At 39.8% G+C, this 27,908-nt stretch overlaps 1 protein-coding gene across 1 annotated transcript; it reads left to right on the top strand.

Moving 5' to 3' along the window:
* The first annotated feature begins 309 nt into the window (after nt 1-309).
* Nucleotides 310-27,908, top strand: rsf1a (remodeling and spacing factor 1a). The gene is given in 17 exon segments (XM_036585391.1): nt 310-478; nt 2,372-2,463; nt 2,937-3,029; nt 4,448-4,653; nt 6,944-7,089; nt 7,508-9,093; nt 9,095-9,190; nt 13,579-13,785; nt 15,109-15,213; nt 15,317-15,396; nt 16,884-16,938; nt 17,757-17,860; nt 17,945-18,012; nt 19,533-19,722; nt 21,671-21,915; nt 23,365-23,541; nt 25,949-27,908. Coding segments are annotated over 17 exon segments (4,164 nt in total). The 5' UTR covers nt 310-324; the 3' UTR covers nt 26,509-27,908.

Genomic DNA, 27,908 nt, shown 5'->3' with positions numbered 1-27,908 from the left:
ATGGTTTTATGTAGAGCCTTTATTGAAAATGGTTCTATATAGCACCAAAAAAGGGGGTTCTGCTTTTGATTTGGTGCTATAACCACTCAAGCTTGCAACTGGTTCTAGATAGAAGTCATGGTTCTAAACAGAACCATTCCCTTTAAGAACCATCTTCTTTGGCTTTCTGAGATCAGTGGTGAAGGCTCTGTGATGTAGTCGTAGAGAAGGCCGTGGAAATATCCGACAAAGACAGGAATACAAGCCTGTGCGTGTACGGTGTGTGTGTGTGTGTGTGTAGTGTATGTGTGTGTATGTGTGGGTGAAAAACCCCCGCTGGAAAACATGGCTGCTCCGGCCGCTGCGCCGGCTCTTGCGGCGGGTTTGTGCCCGAGTTTCGCCGTTGTGTGCTCGTTCCTGGAGCGCTACGGAGCCGCTCTGGACCTGCCGGAGCTCACCTTCCCGGAGATGGAGCGATACCTGCGGGACACGGCGGCAGGTGAGGAGAAAAAAGGAGGAAAACAAAAAAAACAGAGAGTGGGGTCTCTCTCCATCATCACCACCACCATCCTCATCATCCTGGTGCTGTTGTAGGCCGGCTTGACACCAACAAGCCCCGCGTTTGGTTGTTATTGACCTTATTTTTAGTCCGTTTTGCTTCTACGAGCTACGTTTTGTGCTGATCTACTGTCGGTTGGGCTAGCTGACGTTAGCCTGCTGGATGTCAGGTGTTATTTTCCATACGAGGCTTAAGTTGGCTTGCTATTCGCCAGCGTCTTGTTCGAATTTTCCCGTTCCACCTTAAATGGTGCAGCAGTTACAGTGAGCCGCCTCGGGCGGCTTAGTGTAACTGCTGCACCATTTAAGGTGGAACGGGAAAATTCGAACAAGACGCTGGCGAATTAGGTAGCTATGGGCTGCTTGTCTCCTCATTTACACCAAAATAACACTTTTTTTTGCGTACAAGTGACAGTGGACGCCTTAATCGTCACCCTGTCCACGCTTTTAGCCCACGACTGTGTGTTTATTTCGGATAACGGACAGTGTTTTCCGGACGTGAACCGGCTCCATATTCACATTCTGTTTAGCAACAGGACGAATGGAAGGAGGCTGCGCATGCGCACAGCGTCTTTCTGTCAAACTTCCTCTTTATGTGTGGCAGAGCTTGTATTCAGCCCTGCGTGGGGACCTGATGTGACGTGAACATACTGAACACTTTTGCTTTTGTAAAAAATTTAATGAAAAAGAAATCATTCCTTTTTCTTTTTTTTTTTTTTTTAAAAAAAGTGACATTTGATTAGGATCAGGAATAGTAAAAAAGGCCACCAGTTTAGCAGTCATATAGAAGGGAATGGAAAGGCAGGAATGCTGTCAGGGCCAAACTTTGCATCTGCATTTTGGTTGGTTTTTCATTTTTGGGGACGTAGTTTGGAAATAACAGCTGACCGTTACATTGTGTGGACAATGTAGGATGAGTGGATCACCAGAAATAGTCTGAAACGGCTTGGAATAAAATCACTGCTATGTCTCTGTAATGCTGGAAGTTATGAATTTGTAATGAATTTGTGAAGTAGTTACAAATTTTGAGATATTCTGAGTGATGTATACACAAATTCTTGAAAGTGGGGTGTTGTGTGTGTCTATATACCTACCTATTTATCTATATATATATATAAACGAAATGACCTAACATGACATGGAAAAAGTCTGGTTCCATTGACTTACATTAAAAGTAAAGTAGGTTTTTCCTTCTGTAAAGTTACCATTTTGGAGATAAGGTTTTCTTCCGACAACAGCAAGATATATATATATATATATATATATATATATATATATATATATATATATATATAATGTATGTGTGTGTATTTTTTTGTGACATACTTAAAACTGTATTATTTATTTAGTAGTTTTATGTAGTTAATTTGTTAGGAAACATGATGTCAAAACCAAGTAGAATTTATTTTAAACAAAGCTTTCCAAGACTGCCATTTTCTCTCTAGCTGCAAGTTTTCTTACAGAAGGCGGCTGGTGAGTTTCAGATTGTTATCGTTTCTCTGCAGCCTTTGCAGGTTTGCATCCTTTACAGAATGGTTAGTGTGGTCTGATTGTAGTTCTTCTTCAGGATTTCTCCAAACAGACAGTCCGTCACTTTGATGTTGTGCTAAAACCTAAAGAACTGCATTAAAGCTTATCAACAGTTAAATAGTTAAAATACATCCCAACACATCTTGGGACCACTGTGTGTTTCTGTGACTGTATCCATAACTTAACATAATCAATCACTGCTGCATGAATCAGAACTTCAGGCAGCTAAAAAGGAGATCTTTTTTAGTCATGATGGTTTTATTAATTTAGTTTTAACTGTTTTTTTTTCTCTGGGAATTTATAGTTCCACAGCCTCTCGTTGAACTCCATGTCAAACTGCTGCGCAAACTTGGCAAGACGGTGTCATCAGAGAGATGGGAAAAGCATCTTGTCAAGGTAAGCTGTGCATTTTCTACTTACAGGTTGGTTTCACAGTTCATATTTTTACCAGTTACATGTAATTAATTATTAATTAATTAATTCAGAACCATTAGCCAACTGTGTTTTGCACACAGAGGAATTAGACCTCCGCATTTAACCCGTCCGTGCAGTAAAACTCCCACCTACATGCACACTAGTGAGCACACACACTAGGGGACAGTGTGCACACTTGCCCGGAGCGGTGGGCAGCCCTATCCACGGCGCCTGGGGAGCAGGTGGGGGTTAGATGTCTTGCTCAAGGGCACCTCAGTCACGCACTGTCGGCTGAGGGGATCAAACCAGCGACCTTCTGGTCATAAGGCTGGTTCCCTTCCCAGCCCATGACTGCCCTGAATGTGTATGTCAGGTGTCAGGTGGCGTGTATGTAGTTATAGTACTGCTGGACCAAGCGCTCCCTGACAGCTGTTGTCTCTTTACTTTTGATTCAGGTGTGTCAGGAGTTTAACAGTACCTGGGCTTGGGAGCTGGAGAGGAAAGGCTACCCAGAGATGTCCATGGAGTGCAAGACTGACATCCTTAAGGTGCTCGCAGTTCTCATCACTTACATATTTATAGTTAAAACTCCAGTGAACTGTAGTTTTTTATTGTAACAAAATAGTCACAATTATTTGTCATATATGCAAATACAGGTAGTTATTATACAAATTATATATACACAGATCAGGCATAACATTTAAACTCCAGCAGCACTGCTGTGTCTGATCCACTCGTACCAGCACAACACACACTAACACACCACCACCACGTCAATGTTACTGCAGTGCTGAGAATGATCCACCACCCAAATAGTACCTGTTCTGTGAGGGTCCATGAGGGTCCTGACCACTGAAGAACAGGGTAAAAGGGGGCTAACAAAGTATCAGAGAAACAGATGGACTACAGTCTGTAACTGTAGAACTACAAAGTGCACCTATATAGTAAGTGGAGCTGATAAAATGGACAATGAGCGTAGAAACAAGGAGGTGGTCAGAATGTTATGCCTGATCGGTGTATACAGGTAAACTCGTTATATGTTGACTAGTGATACTGTTTAACATTTTGCCCCATTGGAATTATAAGGTTCTATCTATATTCTATTGAGATATAGAGCTTGCATTTCAAATAGCAAAACTGATACATACAATATCAAATTAGTTTAAGTGTCCTTTAGTTTAGACAGCAACCAGCTACAGCTACTAAGTGTAGCAGGTCAGTCTAAAGGCCGTGTGATGTTTTGTTTTATATCAAAAATGTGACTCTAATGAGCCAAAATGTCTTATTTTGGGAGAAAGAAGAAAAAAGATGTTTGAATGATTGAAATTAATGTTTATGTTGTAATTAAGACCCCATCAATTCAAATGTTTACTATTTAATTACCTTTAAGGCTTAATATTTATAAAATTTAAGACTAAGACTTTTTAAAGAGCTTTAAGAAGACGGGCACCAACATGTTTTCATGTTTCATAAAGTTTTATAAACTTTTCCCGCAGTCACTGAGCAGAGCGGCGACATGACAAAGAAACAGAGCCTGATTGGTCCTCTTGTCTGTTTTCAAAGCACTGATTGGCTTGCAGATAGAACCTTATAGAACAAAGTTAGTTTGACTTTGGAGACCAAAAAGAACATTTTGTTTTCTAGATAAAGAGTCCAAAAAAATGCACAAAACTTAAAAAACACCTCACAAAATATTATGAAATTGTCACATAATAAGAATATGTGACTAACTCAATTTTGACATGTCAGATAGAACCTTATAATTCCAAGGGGACGATTTATTTTAGAAGAAGAGAGTGTTTCCTAATTATTAAACAATATAATAATACAGAAAGTGGAACACTGTACTTGTTTATTGTTATAACTGTTTAATTACATATTGTTTGAGACCATACATATCTATTTATATACTACAAACTGATATGGCTCCATACAGTATGTAATCACTTGTGTCTGTGTTTTACAGTATTTATGCGAATGCCAGTTTGATGACAACCTCAAGTTTAAGACGGCGGTCAATGAGGAAGACCCAGACCAGATGCGCCTGCAGCCTATCGGCAGGGACAGGGAAGGGCTCTTGTACTGGTTCCAGTTGGACCAAGATCAGAATGTGCGGGTTTATGTGGAAGAGCAGGACGATTTGGACGGTTCCTCTTGGAGATGCATTGTCAGGTAAGCAGTGTAGGGCCTTTGACTCATTTAAGTGACTCATAACTGAAGAGCTGACAGACTGAGGGGAAGAAAACTGGCACTAAATTACTTTACCAGTATCTGTAACATGGATTCTATTATGTTATGCTCCATTGTACAGCAGTCAGTTCCAGCCACGCAAGCTGATTGGTTGAGAAGCGTTCTAACTGTGCTGTTATTTCACCATAACATCACGTTCTTTTCACAAACACTGTATCACTCAGCTGAGACGCCGTTGCTAAGCGACAACTTTGACAGCTGTAGGAGACGCTCAGTCCATTTCAACGTTTTTACTTCTTAGTTTGCCACAAACAGAAAACGGACACTTTTAAGATCACATTTGACCGACAGCCGATTTGGTCAGACTCTGAAGATGAGACGACACTAAATTCCCAAACTGTCATCACCACTGAGCAGCTTTTCAGTCGGCAGCTGTGACAGAAGAACAGCTGAACAACCTGGAATCAGCCAGAAATGAACCCAACACCATTCGCCAAACTAAATGGGCTGTAAGATGCTTTACAGACTGGCTGGAACAAAACAACATTAATACTGATCTGGCAAAAACTGACAAAACTGAGCTAAACTTGATATTGCGGCAGTTTTATGGCTCAGTCTGATTTGGTCAGACTCTGAAGATCAGACTACACGTTTGGCGAATGGTATTGGGTTCATTTCTGGCTGATTCCAGGTTGTTTAGCTGGTCTTCTGTCACAGCTGCTGACTGAAAAGCTGCTCAGTGGTGATGACAGTTTAGGAATTTAGTGTAAGGAGCTGGAGAACGAACTGCCGGCTGTGCAGCGAGTGGGCGGAGTTCGTTACTCTGACGTAGCAACAAGCTGCTCGTTAAGGAACTATAATTTGGTGAAGGAACTGCGAACATTAAAACATATTGAACGCCGCGTTCACGGCCCAGTTTATTAATATATTACTTTATTTATTTAACTGTTGTATAAAACCAATAGAACACTCGAGGAGTGTGTTATTTGCGATAACACACAACTTAATTATGTTATGCTGTGTTAAACACAGCAGCAGTCGTTTACAATGTGCTACATTCCGTGATCAATGGCCTGGTAGAAATGGTCCAAAATTACTTGTCAAAAAATGTAATTAAACTGACTCACATTAAAAGTAAAGAACGTTTAGCTTTTTTCCCTTTCTCCCACAATGTTACCATATATTTATGTATTTTGGACTATATATATTTATGAGTATATTTATGAAGTATTTACACACATACATTTTATATATATATATGGAGGGTATATATTTATAAGTCTACATATATATATATATATAAGTAGTATATAAATTTGTACATTTTGGACAAACAAAATCTCCAGTTATCCACACTTTAAAGAAGAAGAAAACATTTCTTAACTTGAAGTTAATGTAATAATATTTTTTTCCATGCCATTTTGGACCATTTCTGTTTGTCCATTCATCATGAAATTTTAAGACAGCGCAAATGGTAAGAGATAGATCGATAGATTAAACTTTATTGATCCCGAAGGGAAATTGCAGTGTTACAGTAGCAAGACATATCATTGCACATCAACTTGCATATATAGAAATAGACATAAATTAGGCAGAAATAAGGCAGAAAATTAAAGTATGAGAGAGTAGAAATAAAAGTATATCTATTTGCATATTTACATAGCATATAATATTTGTTGTATTTACATGAGAGCAGGTATTTCACTAAGTGATATGAAGTAGTTTTAAAGCACAATGAGTATAAACATAACTAGGAATATCAGCAGTATTTACAGTCTAAGAGGGCAGTGAGTGTCATTACAGTAGCAGGTTATGATATATTGCACAGTGTGTATTAACAGGAGAGGTGATATAGTGATGTGATTCAGCTCAGTTCAGACAGCAGGAGATCAGAACCGTCTCTGCACTAAGGAGACTCATTGTAGAGCCTTATATCAATGGGTAAGAAAGATCTCACACAGCGCTCTTTAGCCCAGTGTAACTGGAGTTTTTAAAGTAAACCATTAAAGCGAACTGTAGTTTTGAACCACAATCTGCCATCCCTATTCCAGCTATTTAACTAATTATCTCAGCGACTGTATCAACTTCAGGAATTCATTAACTTGCGTTAGTGTGTTGACCTTAAAAATAATGTAACTGCAGTTTTCATTGGTTGAATGAATTATTAATGTCTGTATGTCTGTTCGAAGAGTCCTGAAATTACTACATTTATGTCCACTCAGTTGTGAAAAGCTGAGTCTTCAGTATAGCAGTATCGTTTGTCTTCATGTAGGACCAGAAATGACCTGGCAGATATTTTGGAAGGACTTAAAGCCAAGATTGACCCACCGTTGACAGACCAGGAGCAACAGGATGGCACTTCTGGCAGCCTGGAGGAGGAGAAGGGGAAGGAGAAGGATGAGGAGATGTGCTCCAGTGGTATACAAACCCATACAACCTGCACTATTTGCTGATACATACTGAATAGTATGTGGTCACATATCGCTGTCTGAACAAAACCGTGTATCTTCTTTTTTGTCGTTTTTCAGTTTTTGACATAATTTGAAAATGCCTGTTGCCCTTTATGTTGTGTGTAAATTTCATGTTAAATGGACCAAAAGAAACGACCCAAAATTACTCAGAAAAACGTTTGGTTCCATTGACTTACATTAAAAGAAAAGTAGGTTTTTTCCTTCTCCTGAAAAGTTACCAGGTTTTGTTCTGACAGCAGCGATATGTATGTTTAACCAGTGTTACTGCCCTTATTTTGGATCTGTTCATGGTTTTTGTGACTTGCGAGTTCTTTTATATCAGTATCTGTTGTTAATTCAGCTGTTGTGAATATGTTTCCCTCAAGGTGACATTAAAAGCAAGAAGAAGGCTGGCAAGGCGGAGTGTACGTCAGAGGAGGAAAACAAGCAGGTGACCGTGACTTCCAAAGAAGCTCTCAAAGAAGAAAGTAAGCCAGTGATTGCGAATATTAAAAACGAGGGATCAACTGGACCTCTTAAACTAAAAGAAGAGCTAAAGGAAGAGCTTGAGGTGAAGCCTGCTGGCATGGAAAAGCCAAAGCCGGAGCAGCCTCTCGTTATAGACAACAGGGTCAGCACCATTAAGAGCCTTGTGAAGGACGAACCGAGGGATTCTCCTAGACACTGGAACGCCATCTCTGTCGTCATGGCACCGGGCTCTCTGAAGCAGGAACTTCCAAGCAAGACGGATGCGTACAAGGACAAGAAAGCCGAGGATGTGGAGCGGGCCATCAAGAATGACCAGCAGGCTAAGATACCACTGAAAAAGAGGGAGCTGAAAAGGAGCGACAACTACGACAACAGCCATTACAGCAACATAAACCACAACAACAATAACGTCAGCAACAATGGTAGCGTCAGCATTGGAGGTATAATCGTTCGCAACCCGGCAGTGGTGGCACTGAACGATCAGCATGCTGGCGAAAATAAAATTTTGCCAGTGGCTCCTAGCACAGCTACGGAAAAGCTGCAGAAAGCAACTAGCGATGGAGTCTATGAGAAGCCGACACCTGCTGAAGTAAACAAAAACACGGTAAGAGATCAGTACGTAGGTATTGGAGTGATTATGGGCCCGATTGAGAGGAAGCGAGCCTTTCCCGAGGCTGATGCCACTCCTACGAAGGACAGAAATGGACTAAATGGAGACGGAAAGATGTTCAAGGCTGAGGTGACTCCAGAGAATATGAGGCAGTCGGTCCTTGTAAGAAAACCCAGCCTTATAGCTGAAAATTCCAGTATCAGTGAAGACAGGACATTTAAGGTTGAGCATGCAGAGAGTGAGGATTCAGCTCACGGGAAGGTCCCTGTGGTGGACGCCACATTATCACCAGTGTTAGCAAAGCCAAAGGTCAGTCAAAAGGATAGTAGTGAGGTGAAATCTGTTATAAAATCTAACTCAGTTGAACAAGGCTCGCCTAAAGGAAAGGATTCACAGGAAAGCGTCACTTCATCTGTCGAAAATGTGGGAAAAGATGCAGAGGAACCTTTTTCTGAAAGGAATAAGGTGAAAACGACAGTGCTGACTGATGGAGGGAAGGACAGTATGACAAGCAGCCTTAAAGCTGTGGAAGAAAATGAAGACAAAGGACATAAAAGCTCAAGAAAAAGAAGGTCAGTGAAGACCAAGACCAAAGTTCAGTCAGGAGAGGCCCAAAACAGGGTCCGCTGCGTTGGAGCGGTTCACAAGGACGATGAGGAGGTGTCGTCCGAGCTGCAGAAGGAGGGAATCCGCCTGAAGATCAAAATCCCCCTGCACAGGCGAACTCCTGAGCTCCAGCTAGAGAGAGAAAGAGAGGATTCACAGGCTGGGGACAGGCGGTCACTCCGGAGGTCAGCTAGAATCTGCAAGCCCAGTCCAAAACTGGCCGAGATTCAGGTCAGGAAGCATGAGAGGAAACAGACAGCGGCCCCCTGCAGCACGGGAGGTGGAAGAGCACAGAGAGCATGAGGAGGAAAAAGCACTGCCCAAGAAGGACGTTCACAAGGATGGACCAACCAAGTCTGCGAGGGTAACGGCAAAAACCTTTTTTTTGCATTTCATCTCCTTTCTTTGCTTAATAAATTAGCACTCATGTAAATTTCTTATACACAAATGGGTGACAAATGAAAGGACATCTAACATAAAGTGTCTTAGTCGGGTGTTGGGCCAGCACAAGTCGGCAGGACAGCTTTAAATCGCCTTAGGTAGACGCTACAAGTCTCTGGGACTGTACTGGACGAGGGGGAACACCATTCTTCTGCTCTAAAGTGACTCTTAGATGTTCAGTTGAGATGTGGTGACTGTGAAGGCCATAGCATCATTTTCATATTCATCAAACCATTCCGTGACCCTGGAAGAGACCCCATTAGGATAGAAACCCTCAAAGATGATTGTTCAGAATAGTTCTGTATTGACTTGCAGTGACCCTTCCCACTCAGGAGACATGTAAACCAAAATCATGGCAGCAAAATAAGCCCCACAACATATGGGGGTCAAGCATTCAGGGCTGCCCTGTTCTCTTGGGCCTGATCCCATTTCTTATTTTTAACCCCTACCCCTTGTTTCTGAGTGTCACACTGCCCCTTTGAACTGGTGTACTAGCTGAAATGTTTCCCTACGAAATGGGACCCTGACATAAAAATGAACATTATTTCATTAACAGCTACCAGCGCTGCTCTGTAGGCGACCCTGCCAGTCTGCAGTGACAGCAGAGGAGGGTAAAGTTCAGCTCCTCACTGCTGGGCTTTAGTTACATTTAGGGCATCATATGCCTTCAAAGAGTGGGGCAATTATTTATTATCACCCACCCCTAATTCTTCAGTGATATGAAGCTGTAGTCAGATATTCACCAGCTTCTTGTTCGGTTTTTCCCATTCCACCTTAAATGGAGCAGCAGTTACATTCTGGCGCTTCAGGTGTCAGAACTGCTGGACTATTTAAGGTGGAATGGGAAATTTAGCTAGCTAGCTACTAAGATATCAGCATACTATTAGCGATTTTTATGCTTGTTATGAAGAAAGTGGCCATAATACACTGAAACAACATTAAACTAAGATGATACAATTGTCATCCTAATTTTTAACAGAGAAAATTCTCACATTTGTGGGTTTTTTTGGTTGCTTGTTTGGAGTCTCTGAAAAACCTCTACTCACCCTACCCCTAAACGCGAACGCGCAAAACAGGGATAAGGGCTAAGTGGTAGGGGCGAGGGGTGAAATGGGATTGGGCCTTGGTGTACACTACACATGCACTCACCCACTTGTGGAGAATATAGTGAAGGATGACTACCTTCACTCTGACCTCATGACTCTGTTGACCAGTGCCTCTCAGATGGTGATTTGTTTTTATAACGAGGGATTTATGCACTTCAGCACTACTAATATGTTGCTTTCTATGTATAATACGGTTTTATGGTCACCTGAGGAGCAGCTGCTTATACATATCGCACTAATGCACGAGCATCACTCTCATTGAAAGTGTGGATGTGTCCACAATTTCCACATGCAGAGGTCATTTTAGTCACTGCTCCTATTGAAACACATTAGCTCCTGCCATCCATGCCCCAACAATGAACCTTCTTTTAAAGTCACTCAGATCTTTTTCTCTGATCCAAAATCCTGGCCTGTTCAGCATTATACATGGTAGGATTTTGCAAGGACACTTAAATGGGAATGTTTGCTTGATTAAATAGTTAAGATGTACACAAAGTCATTTATAGTGATTTGATATAGTGGTGATAGGAACCAGACGTCTGTTTATTGCCTCTAAAAGCTCCCTTTACAGTAATTTATTACATGAAAACTTGCCTGGCCTGAAGCAAAACCGTCCCCAAAAATGTATTTCTTAGATTTTCCACTATTTTACCATCATCAACATTCCATATAAAAGCTCAGAAGACTCGTGTAGGTTGACTGGTGGTTCTGGATAGTAAATAAACTGGCTGTATTTGTGTTGTAGTCATGGCATGGTTCCTATCACCACCCCTGTAAAGAAATCTAAGGTCAGTAAGTTTATCTGCAGTGAACCATTTCACATCAAACCACTCTGGGTGACGTTGCGTTTGTCCCAGTTTTGAAAAATCGGTGTAATTGTATCATGTAGTAAACCTGCCTGGAAGCATCCGCACTTACATTTCTCACCTCAGCATTCAGGGTTTTCTTTTCATCTGTCACTCGTCTGCGTATATCTTGCTGACCGAAAGAAACCTCAAATCTCTAAAAAGAGTAACAGTACAGGAGAAGCAAAAAACATCGTTAAATTTCAGTGTAAGTCTATGTAACAAGATTTTGGACCATTTTATTTTATAGATGGTATTTTGACACAATATTGATGCATTCAAATTATGTAAAAAACCATAAAAACAGAGGTACAAAGTTTTGTTGCAACAGTGATGATATACTTGTGATGTTAAAATGTATTTATGCATTTTGCTGTATTGACCTGACGGTGGTGATTCAACTGCATTGATTTTGGTGTGTTAGAATCGGCTGTAGTACAACCCCATTTCCAAAAAAGTTAGGACGCTGTGCAGAATGTGAATAAAAATAGAATGCAATGATGTGCAAATCATGTGAACCACATTTTAAAGGAAAATACTACAAAGACAACATATCAGATGTTGAAACTGAGAAATTTTATTGTTTTTTGAAAAATATTTGCCTATTTTGAATTTGATGCCAACAACATGCTCCAAAAAAGTTGGGACGGGGACCTGTTTACCACTGTGCTTCATCACCTCTTCTTTTAACAACACTCTGTAAGCGTTTGGGAACTGAGGAGACACTGCTGTAGTTTAGAAAGTGAAATGTTTTCCATTCTTGTTTGATGCAGGATTTCAGCTGCTCATCAGTTCAGGGGCTCATTTGTTGAATTTTTCATTTCATAATGTGGCAAATGTTATCAATGGTGACAGGTCTGGACTGCAGGCAGGCCAGTTTAGCGACCAGATTCTTTTCATATGAAGCCATGCTGTTGTAATACATGCAGAATGTGGTTTGACATTGGCTTGCTGAGATAATCAAGGCCTTCCCTGAAAAAGACGTTGTCTGGATGGCAGCATATGTTGTCAAAACATGTTTATATCATTCAGCATTAATGATCCATGCCATGTGCACTAATGCCCCCCTATACGATCCTGAATACTGGCTTTTGAACTGTGCAGTGATAACAAGCTGAGTGGTCTTTATCCTGGAGGACACAGCGTCCATGATTTCCAAAAAGAATTTCAAATGTTCATTTGTCGGACCACAGGACACTTTTCCACTTCACCTCAGTCTATTTTAAATGAGCTCAGGCCCAGAGAAGGTGGCGGCGTTTCTGGATCCTGTTTATATACAGTTTATTCTTTGCGTTTTAGAGTTTTAACTTGCATTTGTGGATGCAGCAACGAGCTGTTTTCACAGACAGTGGTTTTCAGAAGTGTTTCTGAGCCCATGCAGTGATTTCCACTACAGAATCATGTCTGTTTTTAATGCAGTGCCGCCTGAGGGCCCAAAGATCACGGCCAGCAAATACTGTTTTTTGGCCTCATACAGAGATTTCTCCAGATTCTCTGAATCTTTTAATGTTATTTTGTACCATAGATGATGAAAAGTAAAAAGTCTTTGCTATTTTATGTTGAGAAACGTTATTCCTGAATTGTTGCACTATTTGCTCGTGCAGTCTTTCACAGAGTGGTGAACCTCTCCTCATCTTTACTTCTGAGAGACTCCGCCTCTCTGAGATGCTCTTTTACACCCAATCATATTACTGACCTGTTGCCAATTAACCCCCAAATGTTTTTTTTTAGCATTACACAACTTTACCAGCTTTTTGTCGCCACCGTTCCAACTTTTTGGAACATGTTGTTGGCATCAAATTCTAAATGGGCATATATTTTTAAAAAAACAATAAAATTTTTCAGTTTTGACATTTGATGTGTTGCCTTTGTACTATTTTCAAAAAAATATAGGGTTTAAATGATTTGCACATCATTGCATTTTGTTTATATTTACGTCCCACTTTTTTGGAAATGGGGTTGTAATATTTATACAAGATTTGGGCCAAAATCCAAATAAGGGGGAGAGCTTCTGAGTGGAATGCTGCGTATAATTGGGAGATTGTTGCTTGAATCCCATTGCCGATAGTTCAGGAGGGTCCTGCTTTCTGGGTAGGAAGAATTGCCTTGTTTTCCATTGTGTGAAAGTGGGATCTAACTAGTGGTTTACAATTGGCAGCAGTTAAATTGGCAGAAAATTGCATATAAAAAACTTAATGCATGGTCTGTATTATACAAATAGTATCTCCAGTCACATTTGTGTATTTACAAATTAACACACTTCATGAAGCATTCATTCGTTTCATAATTGAATCAAATTGTCAAATCGAGGTCAGACATTTACATAACTAACACATATATTTACCTCATACTTGTTCCAGGGTAAGCGGCGGCACCGGCGACCTCGCTGGTCAAAAACACGTCCAAAGAAACACATGAAAACAGAAGTGGCTCTACGGGCTGATGTGGTCTGTGAGAACAAGTCTGAGAGAGAGGAGGAGAAAAGTGAGTCAGAGTCAGAGCGCTCAGAAGAGGCTCCGCCTGAAGACGCCTGTAAACACTGTGGACTCCCCAACCACCCTGAACTGGTGAGACGCAAACCCCTCAGTCGCCCGTCTTATTTAAGGGAAGCACACGCTGCCCAAGTTCACTTTATGTAAAACATCGCATACATAATTATGTATATGCAAAAGTATTTAGTACGTAAATAATATGTATGGCTCACTCTACCATTCTAATTGGTTCAAAGTCGAGTTGAAGACACATTTCAGTCTTTTAACTGGACTTTAGACAAAACTCCTTTTGCTCTGAGTGACTCTGTACCTTCATTATGTTTATTTTATTAGCATAAATGATTCAGAGTTCCATTTTGTCGATAACAAAACAATTATAACACTAACAAAACAAAACTACCAAATGTTTCAGTAGTGACTGTTTCAGTGGTGACAGTTTTAGCTCATTTTGAGCAGAACTCAGAAACACAGCCAGTGCACGACCAGCAAACACAGCTTTGAACAGCTGTACACACATAAAATCATAATACTTCTATTAAAATACACAAATGTTTACTTAATAGCAGGAATCTGTGTTTCAGTAGTGACAATATTTAATGTTCCACACTGATTTTCAGACTTTGGGACACATTTACTTTAGAACAATGGGATTTAACTGCTCACCATGTGGCCATGAGGGACAGGGATGCAGTCTCACTTCCGGCTTTAAAATGTGAGGGCGTGGCTACAGACTAAAATTTTGTGTTTCGGTAGTGACACTAGTGATTTTTTATAACTTTTTTTATTTAAAAATTATACTCATGATAAATCTAAATTACACCTTTCAACTTCACTTTAAAAGAAATCAAAAAGTTTAAGAAAAGTTTAAAAATTTAAGCATAATTTTCACAACTGTGACTGTAGTGCTTAGGGTTTGGAACAGACACTTCCCCAATAGAAAGTACCCTATAAATTATGATTTTGTATATATTTAGGTTAATGCTGTCTCTATTAATGCCTTGGGTTTAAATAGATCAACACATAATCCTTGTAAACATCTAAGGTATGAATAAGTCATTGTTTTTTAAATAGGACTACAGTTTAAACATATTTGGTAGAATGTTCCATATAAAATGATTAAAGTAATTAATCAAGATTAGTCATATTATTTTGTGTAGTTCATAAAGATTAGAAGCAGTGCGTTAATCATGTGTCACATTAATGTGTTATGATAACCAATTCCGATCTGTGACCAGGGTTATCTGTTCAGACTGATGTCAGGTTTAGGCCACAATGAAAAGATAATGTGAACGACCAAACGACGAAATCCGATTTGGGCAAAAAATCAAATCTGGGCCACTTTTACGTGCAGTTTTAACCCAGCCTAACATTAAACCAATGAATGTGTTTCTTTTACAGATTCTTCTGTGTGACCTGTGTGACAGTGGCTACCACACCGCCTGCCTGAGGCCTCCTCTGATGATCATCCCCGATGGCGAGTGGTTCTGTCCTCCATGTCAGCATGTAAGTCTGTGATTCTTGTAGAGGTCAACCAGGTTTCTCAAGGTGGATGACAGGACAGTCTAATGTCTGTGGAGTTTGACCGGCTGTGTTTCGTCGTGTTCAGAAGCTGCTGTGTGAGAAGCTGGAGGAGCAGCTGCTGAATCTGGACACGGCTCTGAAGAAACGGGAACGAGCTGAGAGGAGGTACGGATGCTTCACACTCCGCATACACACACACACACACACACACACACACACACACACCTCACAGACCTTGTTTTACCACTTTGATGCCCTGGAAAACATAAAAGGGCCATAGTTCAGAATTTTGGAAAGTTTGAAAATGGTCATGTAAGAATGAATTACACTTTTAAACATTAAATAAATGCTAATGACCACTCTTATGAAGCAAAAATGTTTGAGTGCTAATAGCGCCCCCTGGGGAAGAATATTCAGCTTGTTGAGTGAGTGAGTGAGTGAGTGAGTGAATGAGATAGATAGGACAATAAAAGAAAAGACACGTCAATCAGAGGGTTTGTGCACAGAAGTGTTCTTTGGAGAGAGGCCTTAAAACACTCACTTTTGGTTCTCCAACAAACTTTGGTTTCCAGTGGTTGGTTGTGAGAAGTTTAAAGAACCTTCACAATTTAAAGGTTCTATACCAGGGCTCGGCAACATGTGGCTCTTTTACTGCCCTGTTGTGGCTCCACAGCAGAACTAACATTAGATTTGTAGGTAAAAATAAAATAATCCTCCTTTACAGTAAAATAAAGCTCTACTGATCGTTCAACACAGTTTAACAATAAATGGTCTTAAACTCTGGAGTTAATGTAGAACTGCTAATTCACCCTTTAACACGGGTGTTAACAAGATTGGCGCGCAGACCGCTGGTCACACAGCAACGCAGACAGCAATCTCTTTGGGAGACGAATGGACTTATTTGTGTTTATAATCACTCCAGCTGGTTTCCTGATACGTTTAATCTGCAGTGAGAAACTGTCAAACACTGAAAAGTCACGAAGCTTCTCGTTCGAATTCTCCCGTTCCACCTTAACTGGAGCAGCAGTTACATTCTGGCGCCTCAGGCACCATTTAAGGTGGAACAGGAAAACTCTAACAAGAAACTGGAGAATGAGAACCGACTTCAGCCTTGTAAAAAGTCAAACCTTGACAGGCATTTGACAAGAAACTGTTCTACTTTAGTGGAAATGTTTCCTGCCAGAGATGTGAGAAAAGCAGCTGAAGCTGAGCCAAAGCTAAAAGCAGAGCAAAGTCTGCGTTTTCGTTTATTTTATATTTTTTAGCCTACACTAGTACATTGGCACATACCGAGACATATTTACAGCCAAGACGGTAAAATGGACATCAAATGTTGTGACTCCCAAGGTGGTTTCTAGAAAATGGTTTTCTAGAACCACATGTCCAAGCCAAGAACCATTTAGGAACTTTAATTTTTGGTACATATGACTATCTTTGTACATAAACTCACAGAAACATTGTACATGGACTTGTAGAGAAAAAATATAAGAAGAATGTATATCATCATCTTTGTACATATCAAAAATGTTTTTACAGCTTATTCATGCGTACCATAGTAGTACTTATACCAAAAAACACTGTTTGTTAATTTGGAAATGTTTTTGCTTTGGCATTGGACCTAAAATCTTTTACTCATCTGTGTTTATCTGTAGGCGTGAACGGCTGGTGTATGTGGGCATCAGTGTTGAGAACATCATACCCAATCCAGTAAGTCCATATAAATTATATGTGTATGTGTTTGTAGACAAACAGTCCATTCATTACGAAAATTCTGACAAAAAGTAAACGAAGCTGGTCATTTCAAATTTTGTCAGAAATGAATAATGACAAAAATGGATATGAGGTTTTATCCCAACAGCAACAATATATAGATGTATATAGCAGTAGTAGCACCCCTAGTGGAGAAGGTGAGTGAGGCTTAGATGCCTAAGACTGTGTAAAAGTTGTATGTAAAACATGTTACACAAGCCAGTTACTAAATCTGTGTGTTCTTCTGACCTACATATCAGTAACTTCACTGAAAATAAGATATTTTGTTTTTAAAATTTCGCAGTATTTACATTTACTTATACACTGTTAGAAATAAAGGTTCTGTGCAGGTACAGTTTTCGTTCATCAAGGTACAAACAATGTAAATGTTCCCTCAAAGGTTCAACAGTGGTTTTAAGGTCTGATGGTGAACCTTAAATAAGTGTTTCCAGGTGAAAAGTTCGTATTTGTACCTTTTCATAACCGAATGTTTTAAAACAGAACAGTAAAATAAAAGCCTGGAGACGAGACGGGGTGTGTGGAGTCAGTACAGCTTAGAACATATCATTTCAGTGGACTATGGTTCAGTTATGTTCCCTGACTAAAGGTACTGAGATGTACCCTTGAGGGTTCCACCCCAGTGACTGGAGGGGCACTGCCCCAGTGACAGTTTCATGCCTTTTTTCTGAGAGTGTAGTTATTCTACAGTTTTTTTTTAGTCATCATTTTTAGTCATCCTGATTCTAAATTCATATCCTCCTCTTGTGTCCTGGCAGGATGCTGATACAGAGGATAAAAAGCTGGAGAAGAAGAAAGATGCCAAAAAGAATAAGAACCTGGAGAGGAGATCAACAAGAAAGAGGAAGTCTATCAGTTACAGGTGCTCTGCCTGCTTCTGTCATAAACATGTCAAAGTTTTCTGTCATCTACAATCATTAAATTGACAATAATTTTCACCTGCTAGGTTTGATGACTTTGACGAAGCCATCGATGAAGCAATAGAGGAAGATATACACAGTTCAGAGGGAGGAGGTGGGAAAACTTTTTTTTTCATAATGATATTTATTATTATCGTGATAAATTACATCACAGGAATTTATGTCCCAGCATTCTCTTCTGAGCATGACATTGATATTGTCAGTACTGTTGTCAAAAATACTACATAATTCAATGTTTGAGATGTAAACAGGGTCATTCAGAGTGGTTTGGTGTGAAACGGTTGATTATAGAGACTCAGATTTCTTTACAGTGGTGGTGATAGGAACCAGGGGTCGCCATGACTACAACACAAATATGGCCATTTTATTTACTATCCAAAACCACCAGTGAACCTACACGAGTCTTCTGAGCTTTATATGGAATGTTTATGATGGTAATATAGTGATAAATCTGAAAAAACAACGTTTTCTTTGGGGACTATTTTGCCTTAGAACAACTTGCATGTATCCCTCCACCATGAATGAATTTGAAAAGTTAAAACTATCATAAAACAAGCATAATCATAACCATTCCATGTAAGGTGTAAGGTTCTGTGAGGGAGCTTTTAGAGGTGGATATCTGGTTCCTATCACCACCACTGTGAACAATCCTAACTCGGTACGTTTCTGTAGAGTATTTCAAACAACTCTGAATGACTTTGTTAATGATTTAGTTATATATATTAATAAAACCAGTGAAATTCCCCTTTAACCTCATATTCTCCAGGGTATGTTTTGGTTTGTCCATCTGAATGTACATGACCAAATCGTAAGGCAAATTATTCAGTAACTGCATGAAATAAATTTTTATTTATTTATTTATTTATTTTTGTAAAAGCTCCCCTCAAATTGTGTTTTATGATCATACACATATTGCTATATGCTTACAATTTACTGCTGAAAGTCAAAAATCTTAGACTTTCTTTGTATTATTTTATAAAAATAATTTTTACAGAGCAGATCACTGAAGAGACGCCATCTGTTTATAGTTTATAGCCCAGATTTGTGGAAAAATGGGTCGCCTTTTAGTAGAAAAAAAATTGTGACTTCAGCTTCTTTTATTATAAGGGTTTAAAATGACATCACCCATCTATTTGACTGGAAAGAAGACAGTTACAGCTCTCATACGACCCCCACCTTTTAGAATGTAGCTTATGAAATATGAAAGTTATGAAGAATATGATGAAGTGCGTTTTGGAACCACCGGTGGTCTCAAGGAGTTGAAGAGGTTAAAGAACACTGACTAACTATGTTTCATCACGAAGAGAGCATAACTAGTCATCTTTAATTGGATTTAGTGCAGCAACCTTGGTGACACTTTGAACAAAAAAATGTTTATAGTTTTTTTATTGTATTTGTTAAATGTGACACTACTGGTGCTCTCTGTCTGTTCCAGCTTATCAAACCGTATCATACCACATATCATACATGTCCAAATACCATGATATTGCATTTGTTTCCATATTGGAACACCAACTCTCTGTTTGTTTGTCGTAGAATAAGATAATAAACAAACAGAGGATAGAATAAACAGGCTGGAGTAAAGAGTGATATTTTCTGCATGGTGCCCTGTAGCTGTGGCTCATGGTAAGGATATGGCCACCATCACAGGCCAGAAGGAAAAAGAGGGGGACAAAGAGAACCGACGGCCTGCTAAAGCTCCCGCTCCCCGCAAGAGGAAACGCCGCCGGCGACTGAACGACCTGGACAGCGACAGCACTCTGGAGGACGAGGAGAGCGAGGACGAGTTTCAGCTTAGCGACAGGTCAGTCTTCTGGAGAGCTCACTTTAGGAGGCGTTATGGAGTTTGTTGGAGGCTTTTACAACCAGTTTTATTGGCCTAATACAAGTTCATTCTTCGCCCCTACCACTTAGCCCTTACCCTGATGTTTGTTGTCCTGATGTTTGTTGAGATAGAGGGGTAGGGCGAAGGGTTAGGGCTACATGGCCCTCCAAACAGAGGTTTTTCAGAGACTCCAAACAGAGTGAGATGAGAAAAAAGAAAAACCGACAAAAACGGCTGAACAAGAGACCAAAGAAACACACAAATGTGAGAATTTTCTCAGTTAAAAAGTTATGATAACCACTGTATTATCTTAGTTTAATGTCGTTTCAATGTATTATGGTTCTTTTCTTCATAACAACCATAAAAAATCACTAGTAGTATTCTGATGTCTCAGTAGCTAGCTAAGCTTCTCGCCAGCTTCTTCTTTGAATTTTCACGTTTTAAGGTGGAACAGAAAATTTGAACAAGAAGCTGGCGAATAGTCAACATCAGCATCATGCCTCCGAAGATTTAGGGGTGGGAGATAATAAATAATTGCCCCCCCCTTTGAAGGCATATGATTCCCCAAATGTAACTAAAGCCCAGCAGTGAGGAGCTGAACTTTACCCTCTTCTGCTGTCACTGCAGACTGGCAGGGTCGCCTACAGAGCAGCGCTGGTAGCTGTTAATGAAGTGATGCTCTTTTTATTTGAGGGTCCCATTTCAGAGGGAAGATTTCAACCACTACCCCTTGTAACTCAGTTCCAAAGAAACACTCAAAAACAAGGGCTAGGATTAAAAATAAGAAATGCGATTGGGTCTTAAAGTGTAGTAGCAGCACATTAAAGGGCCCATATCTCTCAAAATCAACATTGTCTTATCTTCTATTTCTTTGCAAATACAGAAGAGTTCGATATAGCGTGTACATTGTTAAAGTTTCAGAAGGTACCATTCACTCCGCCGTCCTCAGAGCACATATATGAAAAACTCAATTTCAAACTTACATATGACCACCCAATAAACCTACAGCAGCTTACAGTTCTGCTTTTCAGCCCGGCTTGTTTTTTATATGAGACACAATACACGGTGGCCAATCATAACAGAGGTCATTTACATATATCAGTTTTAAAGGCACAATGAGTAAAACAGCCTGCTTAGTTTTAAGTGGCCTGTATCATGGAAACATGGAACATGGAAAACCGAATTTCCCTCATTTTTTGAACTAAAGGATTTTGAAGTAATATGTAAACGTTGTTAAAGTTTCAAAACATACCATTCACTGCTCAGTCCATGTAAAAGCTGCAAAAACAGCCTGTTTTAAATTCATCGTTTCTGTGATGTCATGAGAAACTCATTTACATAAATCCGCCTATTAAGGCTACAGCAGTTTCGCCCCACCCATTCATATTAAAATCTAAGCAGTGTTTGTTGTCTGAGTGCTTTTTGAATGAGGCACAATACAGGTTAGCCAATCAGAACAGAGCTATTTTACATGCATCAGCCTTAAAGGTACAGTAACAAAACCAGCCTGTTTAATTCTAAGGGGATAAAAAGAGTTTGGTAAATGGTCATGAAAAAAAATGTTTTTGGTACATAAAACCACACAAAGGTTATAAGGGGACTTTAATGAAACAATAACACTCGAAAAATGTAGGATATGAGCCCTTTAAGGGATAAAGAGGTTGAAAAATGGTCAAATTTAAAGATCATTTACATTTTAAAGATGAATGATTTGGCACAAAAAGACCACTCATTATTATGAGTATGTTATAAATGGATATCAGGGAAAAGAAATAATAAAACTAAATAAAAATATAGAATATGGTCCCTACCATGAGTTAAAAAAACACCATTAGACAGTGGGCACTTTCAAATAGTGCTTAAGTTCAATTATCAATACAAAAAATACAAAATCAGTAATCAAGCTACCGTTTGTTCTGTTCTCCAGCATGGAAGAGGAGGATTTTGTGGTGTCTGGGGACGAGGCAGTCAGTGATGCTGATGCTGGCTCGTGGGATGGGAGCGACTGGGGCAGCACTGTGAGCGGCCCCGACCGACTTCCTCCGGCCAGGAAAACAGCCAGGAACGGCAGAAACCAGAGACCCAAGAGGAGCACAAGACGAACAACCAGACGACAGAGGGGCTCTTCAGAGGAGGAAGAGCTTCTGGATTCAGACGAGGAGGAAGAGATGGGTTTGTTCGAGCTTTTACTACTATAGTAGCGGATAGGAGGATGGGCATATGACCGAAAACCTTAGCCACGTCTTTCAGCATGGATGTTTATCAACAGCTATATGCCTATATTGATGCTTAATTTTATGCCTGAATAATTTTTCAAACCATGAAGAAATAAAGAGGTTTACTACATGTTTCTCTTCAAAAGATGAGGCATTACCGAGTCAGTAGGGAATAAGCTAACATGGTGTGCTTGTGCTGCTGTGAGTTATTCTGTAGAGCCAATAACAATATTACTTCAAAAGTCAGCGCAATCAGGTTAGATTTGGTGGGATTTTTCTTATATCTTTAAGGTGTCAGGACCAAGGGCTATCCCCTTCACCCCCAGGCCTCCCAACACAATATTATTAAAAAAGAAATCTGTCAATACTGGCTAAACACTTATACTAATAACTGTTTTAATTATAAGTTATTAAAAGATGTCAAAAAGGAAAGCGTCTTCAGCCGCTGAGTTGTGGAAAGAGAAAAGGCTTCTTTATTTCAGTATTCAGGTGACACGCAGGTCTCCGGAGACCAACTGCGAGGACACAGTATTCTGTCAGCCCTTATATACCCTTGTCTGAGGTGTTATGACGTCACCTCAGAACTTGATGTTCCATTAGACCCTATACAAAAACTTCCCCATCACTTGGCCTCTCTTAACTTCCCTGTGGACAACACTTCTTTTTTTAAAAAGCTGGTTTCATCCAGTTCGTACCAGTTTATCAGGCCCTACTGGACCATATATTATAGGGACTCATATGAGGTCACTGAGAGTGCACCTGCAAGGAAGGTCATCAAAGGTCATCAAAGGTCATCTGCTTTGGAAAGCCCCCCAAATGGGCAGGCCATGGCCTAATGCATTCTTAGTGCCTCTCAGTGAGACATTAATATTCCCTTTTAGCCAATGCTTAACAATGTGATTTTTGATTACATGTCTAATCTATTTACTTATTAATGAAGGGTATATTTATTCAAATTTCCCCATCAATGGACTGACGCCACATGCTTAGGCCCGAAAGAAAGTCCAGCTTAATGGGCAGATTACCTAAGGAACAGGGGTGCACCTCACAGTGCTGGGATGAATGGCAGTGTAGTGATAATATTGTGATAAATAAATTATTTTGCTTGTTTACGAATGTCTTGTTTAAATTTAATTTCATTTATTCATGTGACTTTAAAAAGACAACTAATCTAAAACTAAAACTAAAAAAGTAATTGAAAGTAATCAGATTACTTTACTATATTTATATTTTGGATTAGATTACAGATTTTTAACAGGTATTTTGTAATCTGTACTGGAATAAATGTTGTCGGTGCATCACAGGAGATGAACTAAACACTGAACATATAACGGCACGCAGACAGCAGTGAGGCATGTACTGCAGAGAAGCTGACTGTTTTCTCACTCGTCTGTTCCTCCTGCAGAAACGGAGGGATCCAGTGAGTTCAGTGACAGTGATGTGGACGTGAGGAGACGGAGGTCACGGCGGAGTCAGAACGCTCACATCAACTACTGCGAAACGTCCGAGTCTGAGGGGTCACACAAAGCCGCCAAACAGAAAACTGTCCAACCGCGCCGCCGCCGACTGTCCAGCTCCAACAGTGAGGGTCACTTGTTATTCTGTTATCAGCCTCAGTGCTTATTGTTACTGTGTTTTAGTTCTAAGTTTTCTGTTCTGTTACTAAATACAGAGAAATGCATTGAAATTATTGTTTATAGTGACTGAACAAACACTACAGATGTGGTAGAAGGAGATCGAAAACACTGGAGTATTTATAACATCCCATCCAAATTTGGGGAGAGGGCCAAGTAGATCTGAGTGTCATCTGCATAGCTGTGGTAAAATATCCCATAGTCTTGTACTATTTGGCCAAGAGGCAGCATGTATAAGCTGAATAAAAGTGGCCCAAGAATTGAACCCTGGGGGACACCACTAGGTCACTAGCACTCTTTCAGAAATATAGTATTGTGGATAACACTCACACTTAGGTAGTAACACAACATAATACATGTAACAGCTTTACATAATCAGGATACAACAGAAGTTAACTGTTAACAAACACTACGGATGTGGCAGAACGAGATTAGGTTGAAAACGCTGGAGTGCTTATAACTTATCTTAACGAATGTAAAAGTTAAAGGGAAGTTCAAAACTTAAAAGTTTCTGCACAATTAAGTGGTTGAGATGCAAACAAAGTCATTCAGAATGGTCTGGTGTGAAATGGTCTGTTGTAGAGACAGAAAAAACTGTGAAGGTTCTTAAGACAAACACTAAGAAGTTCATTAGAAGGTTTTTAAATGCAGCTTACCATTAACGACGTGAGATACATTCTGAATTTAAATTATTTGTTATTTAGTTTATTCCGCTCAGAGGACAGCAAAAAAAAAACTAAAAATCTAATCAAGCGTTCAAAAAAATTAGCAAACAAGATCTACAGGTGATGGTGGAAGAAACAGCCCACAAGAAAAAAACCCTCATTTGAAAATCCGATATTTGTGGGGTGGCGGTGGAAAGCAGGAGACGAGGATGGGGAGGAGCAGCAGAGGCAGCGTCTGTAATAAATTTCGATGATTACCTTGTCAACTCATACAGCCTCAGACAAGTGTGAGGCTGTCGTAAGGTTAAGAAAACATTTAAGAACATAATGTTTTCACGAATATCACTTGTTCTTAGCACTATTCTTAAAAGAAGACAAAAAATGAGAAGTTACTTGAATAATGACAATTTTAATAATTTATTTTTCTTAAGAGTGAAGTTAAGAAAAAACACATTTAAGAAGATTTTCTTTCTTAAGACACTGTGGCGAATTCGGCCTCAGCTCTTTACAGTGGTGGTGTTGGGAATCAGGGGCCGGATTCACCAAAACTTTCTTAAGAAAAAACTTGCAAAGGTTCTTAAGAAACACTAAGTAGTTCATAAGAATTTTTTTATATTTCTTAAGAAAATCTTCATTGTTTTCTTATGTAGGCTACGTTGCATTTTACCTCATACCATAAATGATGCGAGATACATTTTGAATTTGTAGTAATCGTTATTTACGTTCCTAGTTTAATCCGCTCAGAGGAGCAAAATGGGGGAAAAACGTCAAATTCAGTGTGAAAAAGTTAGCAAACAAGAAATAGAGGTGACGGTGGAAGAAACAGCCAACAGGAAAAAAATCCTCATTGGGAAATACAATAATTGTGGGGTGACGAGCAGGAGTAAATAAACTGATAAATTTAGACGCTGACCTTGTCAACTCTTACAGCCTAAGACAAGAGTGAGGCCGTTGTAAGGTTAAGAAAACATTTAAGAACATAATTTTTAAAGAATAACACATTCTTAGAATTATTCTTAAGAAAATAGTTAAGAAAAGTTAATTCTTAATTTGAAGAAAGTAGAAGTAACTTTTTTCTTAAGAATGAAGTTAAGAAAAAACACATTTAAGAAGATGTTTCTTTCTTAAGACGCTTTCGTGAATCCGGCCTCAGGAGTCTACAACAAAAATACAGCCATTTTTTTACTGTCCAAAACCAGTTTTTTATATGTAATGTTGATGATGGTGAAATAGTGATAAATCTGAAAAGATAAGATTTCTTTGGGGAACTATTTTGCCTCAGAACACCCTGCATGCATCACTCCACCATTAATAGATGTACAAAATACGTTTGAGGCTAAAACCTTCTCAGAACCATCGTAAAACAATGTCTCAGAGATCAAGCAGTGAATTCATAACCTCTTCATGTAGTAACTTTCAGTGAGGGAGATTTTAGAGGTGGACGTCTGGTTCCTATCACCACCACTGTGAACAATTCTGACTAAGTTTCTCTAGAACAGAGCGTTTCACACCAAACCACCCTGAATGACTTTGTTTACATCTCAACCATTTAATTATGCAGAGATTTAGGAAAAACAGTGGAATTCCACTTTAATATAATAAAATTTGATTCTAATAAATTTTGGACCAGCATATTAAACCTATTTCAGTTAACAGCCAAATATATTTGAATGTATCACTTTTTTTCTAGCATCCGTCCTTTCCAAGGACTCGGAGCCGGAGGCGGATTCTGAGAGGAGGCCGAAGGGCAGACAGAGGGAGTCGACCAGAGAGGACTCCAAACAGAGGCACAAACAGCTAAAACTGAAACGACAGAGGAGTTCGAGTGAGGAAGAGGAGAAGGAAAAGGAGGAGGAGGAGGAGACAGACGAAGAAGGAGAGAGCGACGAGTCGGACGAGGAAGAGCGGCCGGTCCGAAAGAGGCTGAACCGCATAGAGACGGACGAGGAGGAGGAGGAGGACGACGAAGAGGAGGTGGCGGTGGAGCGAAGGCAGATGCGAAACGCACACGGAACGAGGGGCAGCGCGGTTACAGACTTCAGCCAGCTGACTGCTAGGGCGCCCCCTAGAGGTTCGGAGGGTTTGTTGCCAAAGCACACGGGCAGAAACGGCGGGACGCCTCACGGAAGGCACAACGGCCTGGCCCCTCCGAGGCCTACAGCTCAGGATGAAGACGAGGAAGAGGAGGACGACCTCACCGCGGTTACGGACCTTGTTAACTTCGTTTTTGACAGTGAACAGTTGTCGTGATTGTGCTGAATAGATTTAATATATATACTATATTTTTTTCTCATTGCCTTTCACCAATGACCACCTCACGGGTGGGGTCCCCACATTGTCGGTCAACATACATTTCCTGTTTTTTTGTTTATATCTTTTTTTGTTTTTGGGTACTGGACCAATACAAGCTTCCGGAGGAATGCCGTGGTGTCTTTTCACGTGATGTCCGAATGCACTCTTGCTCTTCTTTACCATCCCATAGCATGCACATACAGGTTTAGAACAGGGTCCCAGTAAAACACATATACAATAGCTGTTCCTCTGAGAGTAAAGCACTATGTGATTTAAGGCCAGTAAAATGTCATCTGTATAACAGAGGCTTATATATATTGTCCTGTTAGAGACACTTTACACTGTACATTTTCAGGCTTGTATGTTACCGCGTTTCAAATTGGTGTTTTAGAGATGTTTTTAGTTTTATTCTCTGTAAAAGAAAAAAAAAAACAAACGTTTTATATGAAAGAAAGGCTGTATTGTAATCTGCTCAGCAGATTGAGATTTGAAAAATTTGACATTTTCTGTTCAGTCCAGACTTTACTGACATGCTCCGCCAACGGAAAAGAATTAAAAGTGCCACGAGACGCGAAAAGGCACAGAGTTTAATCGAAGGAAATTAGCAGCTTTACAGTTTACTTACATAGACTTTATAACCACTTTATTGTAACATGCGTAACAGTCTTACTACTGTCCTAAATGATTATTTCATTCCTAACAGGATTTGTTTGTTAATTTAAAATAGTCTATATTCTTTTTGGTTGCCCAGATTATAGTAGTATACCTACAAGGGCAGTTGATTTGGACAATGTCCACTGTGGCACACATTAGTTGATTAAAATGTGTTGCTTTGAGTTCTTTTTTCTTTTTTTTTAAAGTATATAAAGTATATAAATGTGCCTGTACACTTGCCCTTGGGCTGACCTAAAAAAAAAATAATAATAACCTTTCAAATTTTCTAGAATTGAATGCACTTGTCCAAGCACCTTTTGATCGTGCCAGGTGTTCCGGCACTGTTTGCAGCTTTTCATTCTGCACTGAAGGTTTTGACTCTCTTTCAAAAGCACTTTAAAAGAATGAAGTGTTGTTTGGCCCCATTCATTTACCCCAGGCTGCGCCCTCTGCTCCGCGAGGCTGTTCGAAAACAGAACACTACTAAACCATTCCAGGTCACACCACATGAATAAGGCCCGTGTGAAACCCCCCGTCGCAGTGACCGTGGCCTTTTGTTTGCTGTACGAGTTTGTTTGTGGAAGGGTGTTCAACTGGAACGAGTGTCGCCTGTGTTTTACTGTTCATGTTCGGTCTCCGTAATTAAAGAAGACAAACAAAAACATAAATAAAACTTGATAAATGCGTCTCTGCGTAACAATGCC

The sequence above is a fragment of the Colossoma macropomum genome, unplaced genomic scaffold (genome assembly GCF_904425465.1).
Source record: "Colossoma macropomum unplaced genomic scaffold, Colossoma_macropomum, whole genome shotgun sequence".
Classification (NCBI taxonomy): domain Eukaryota; kingdom Metazoa; phylum Chordata; class Actinopteri; order Characiformes; family Serrasalmidae; genus Colossoma; species Colossoma macropomum.
The sequence above is the reverse complement of the archived record's forward strand: the minus strand, read 5'-3'. Positions and strand labels throughout refer to the sequence as shown.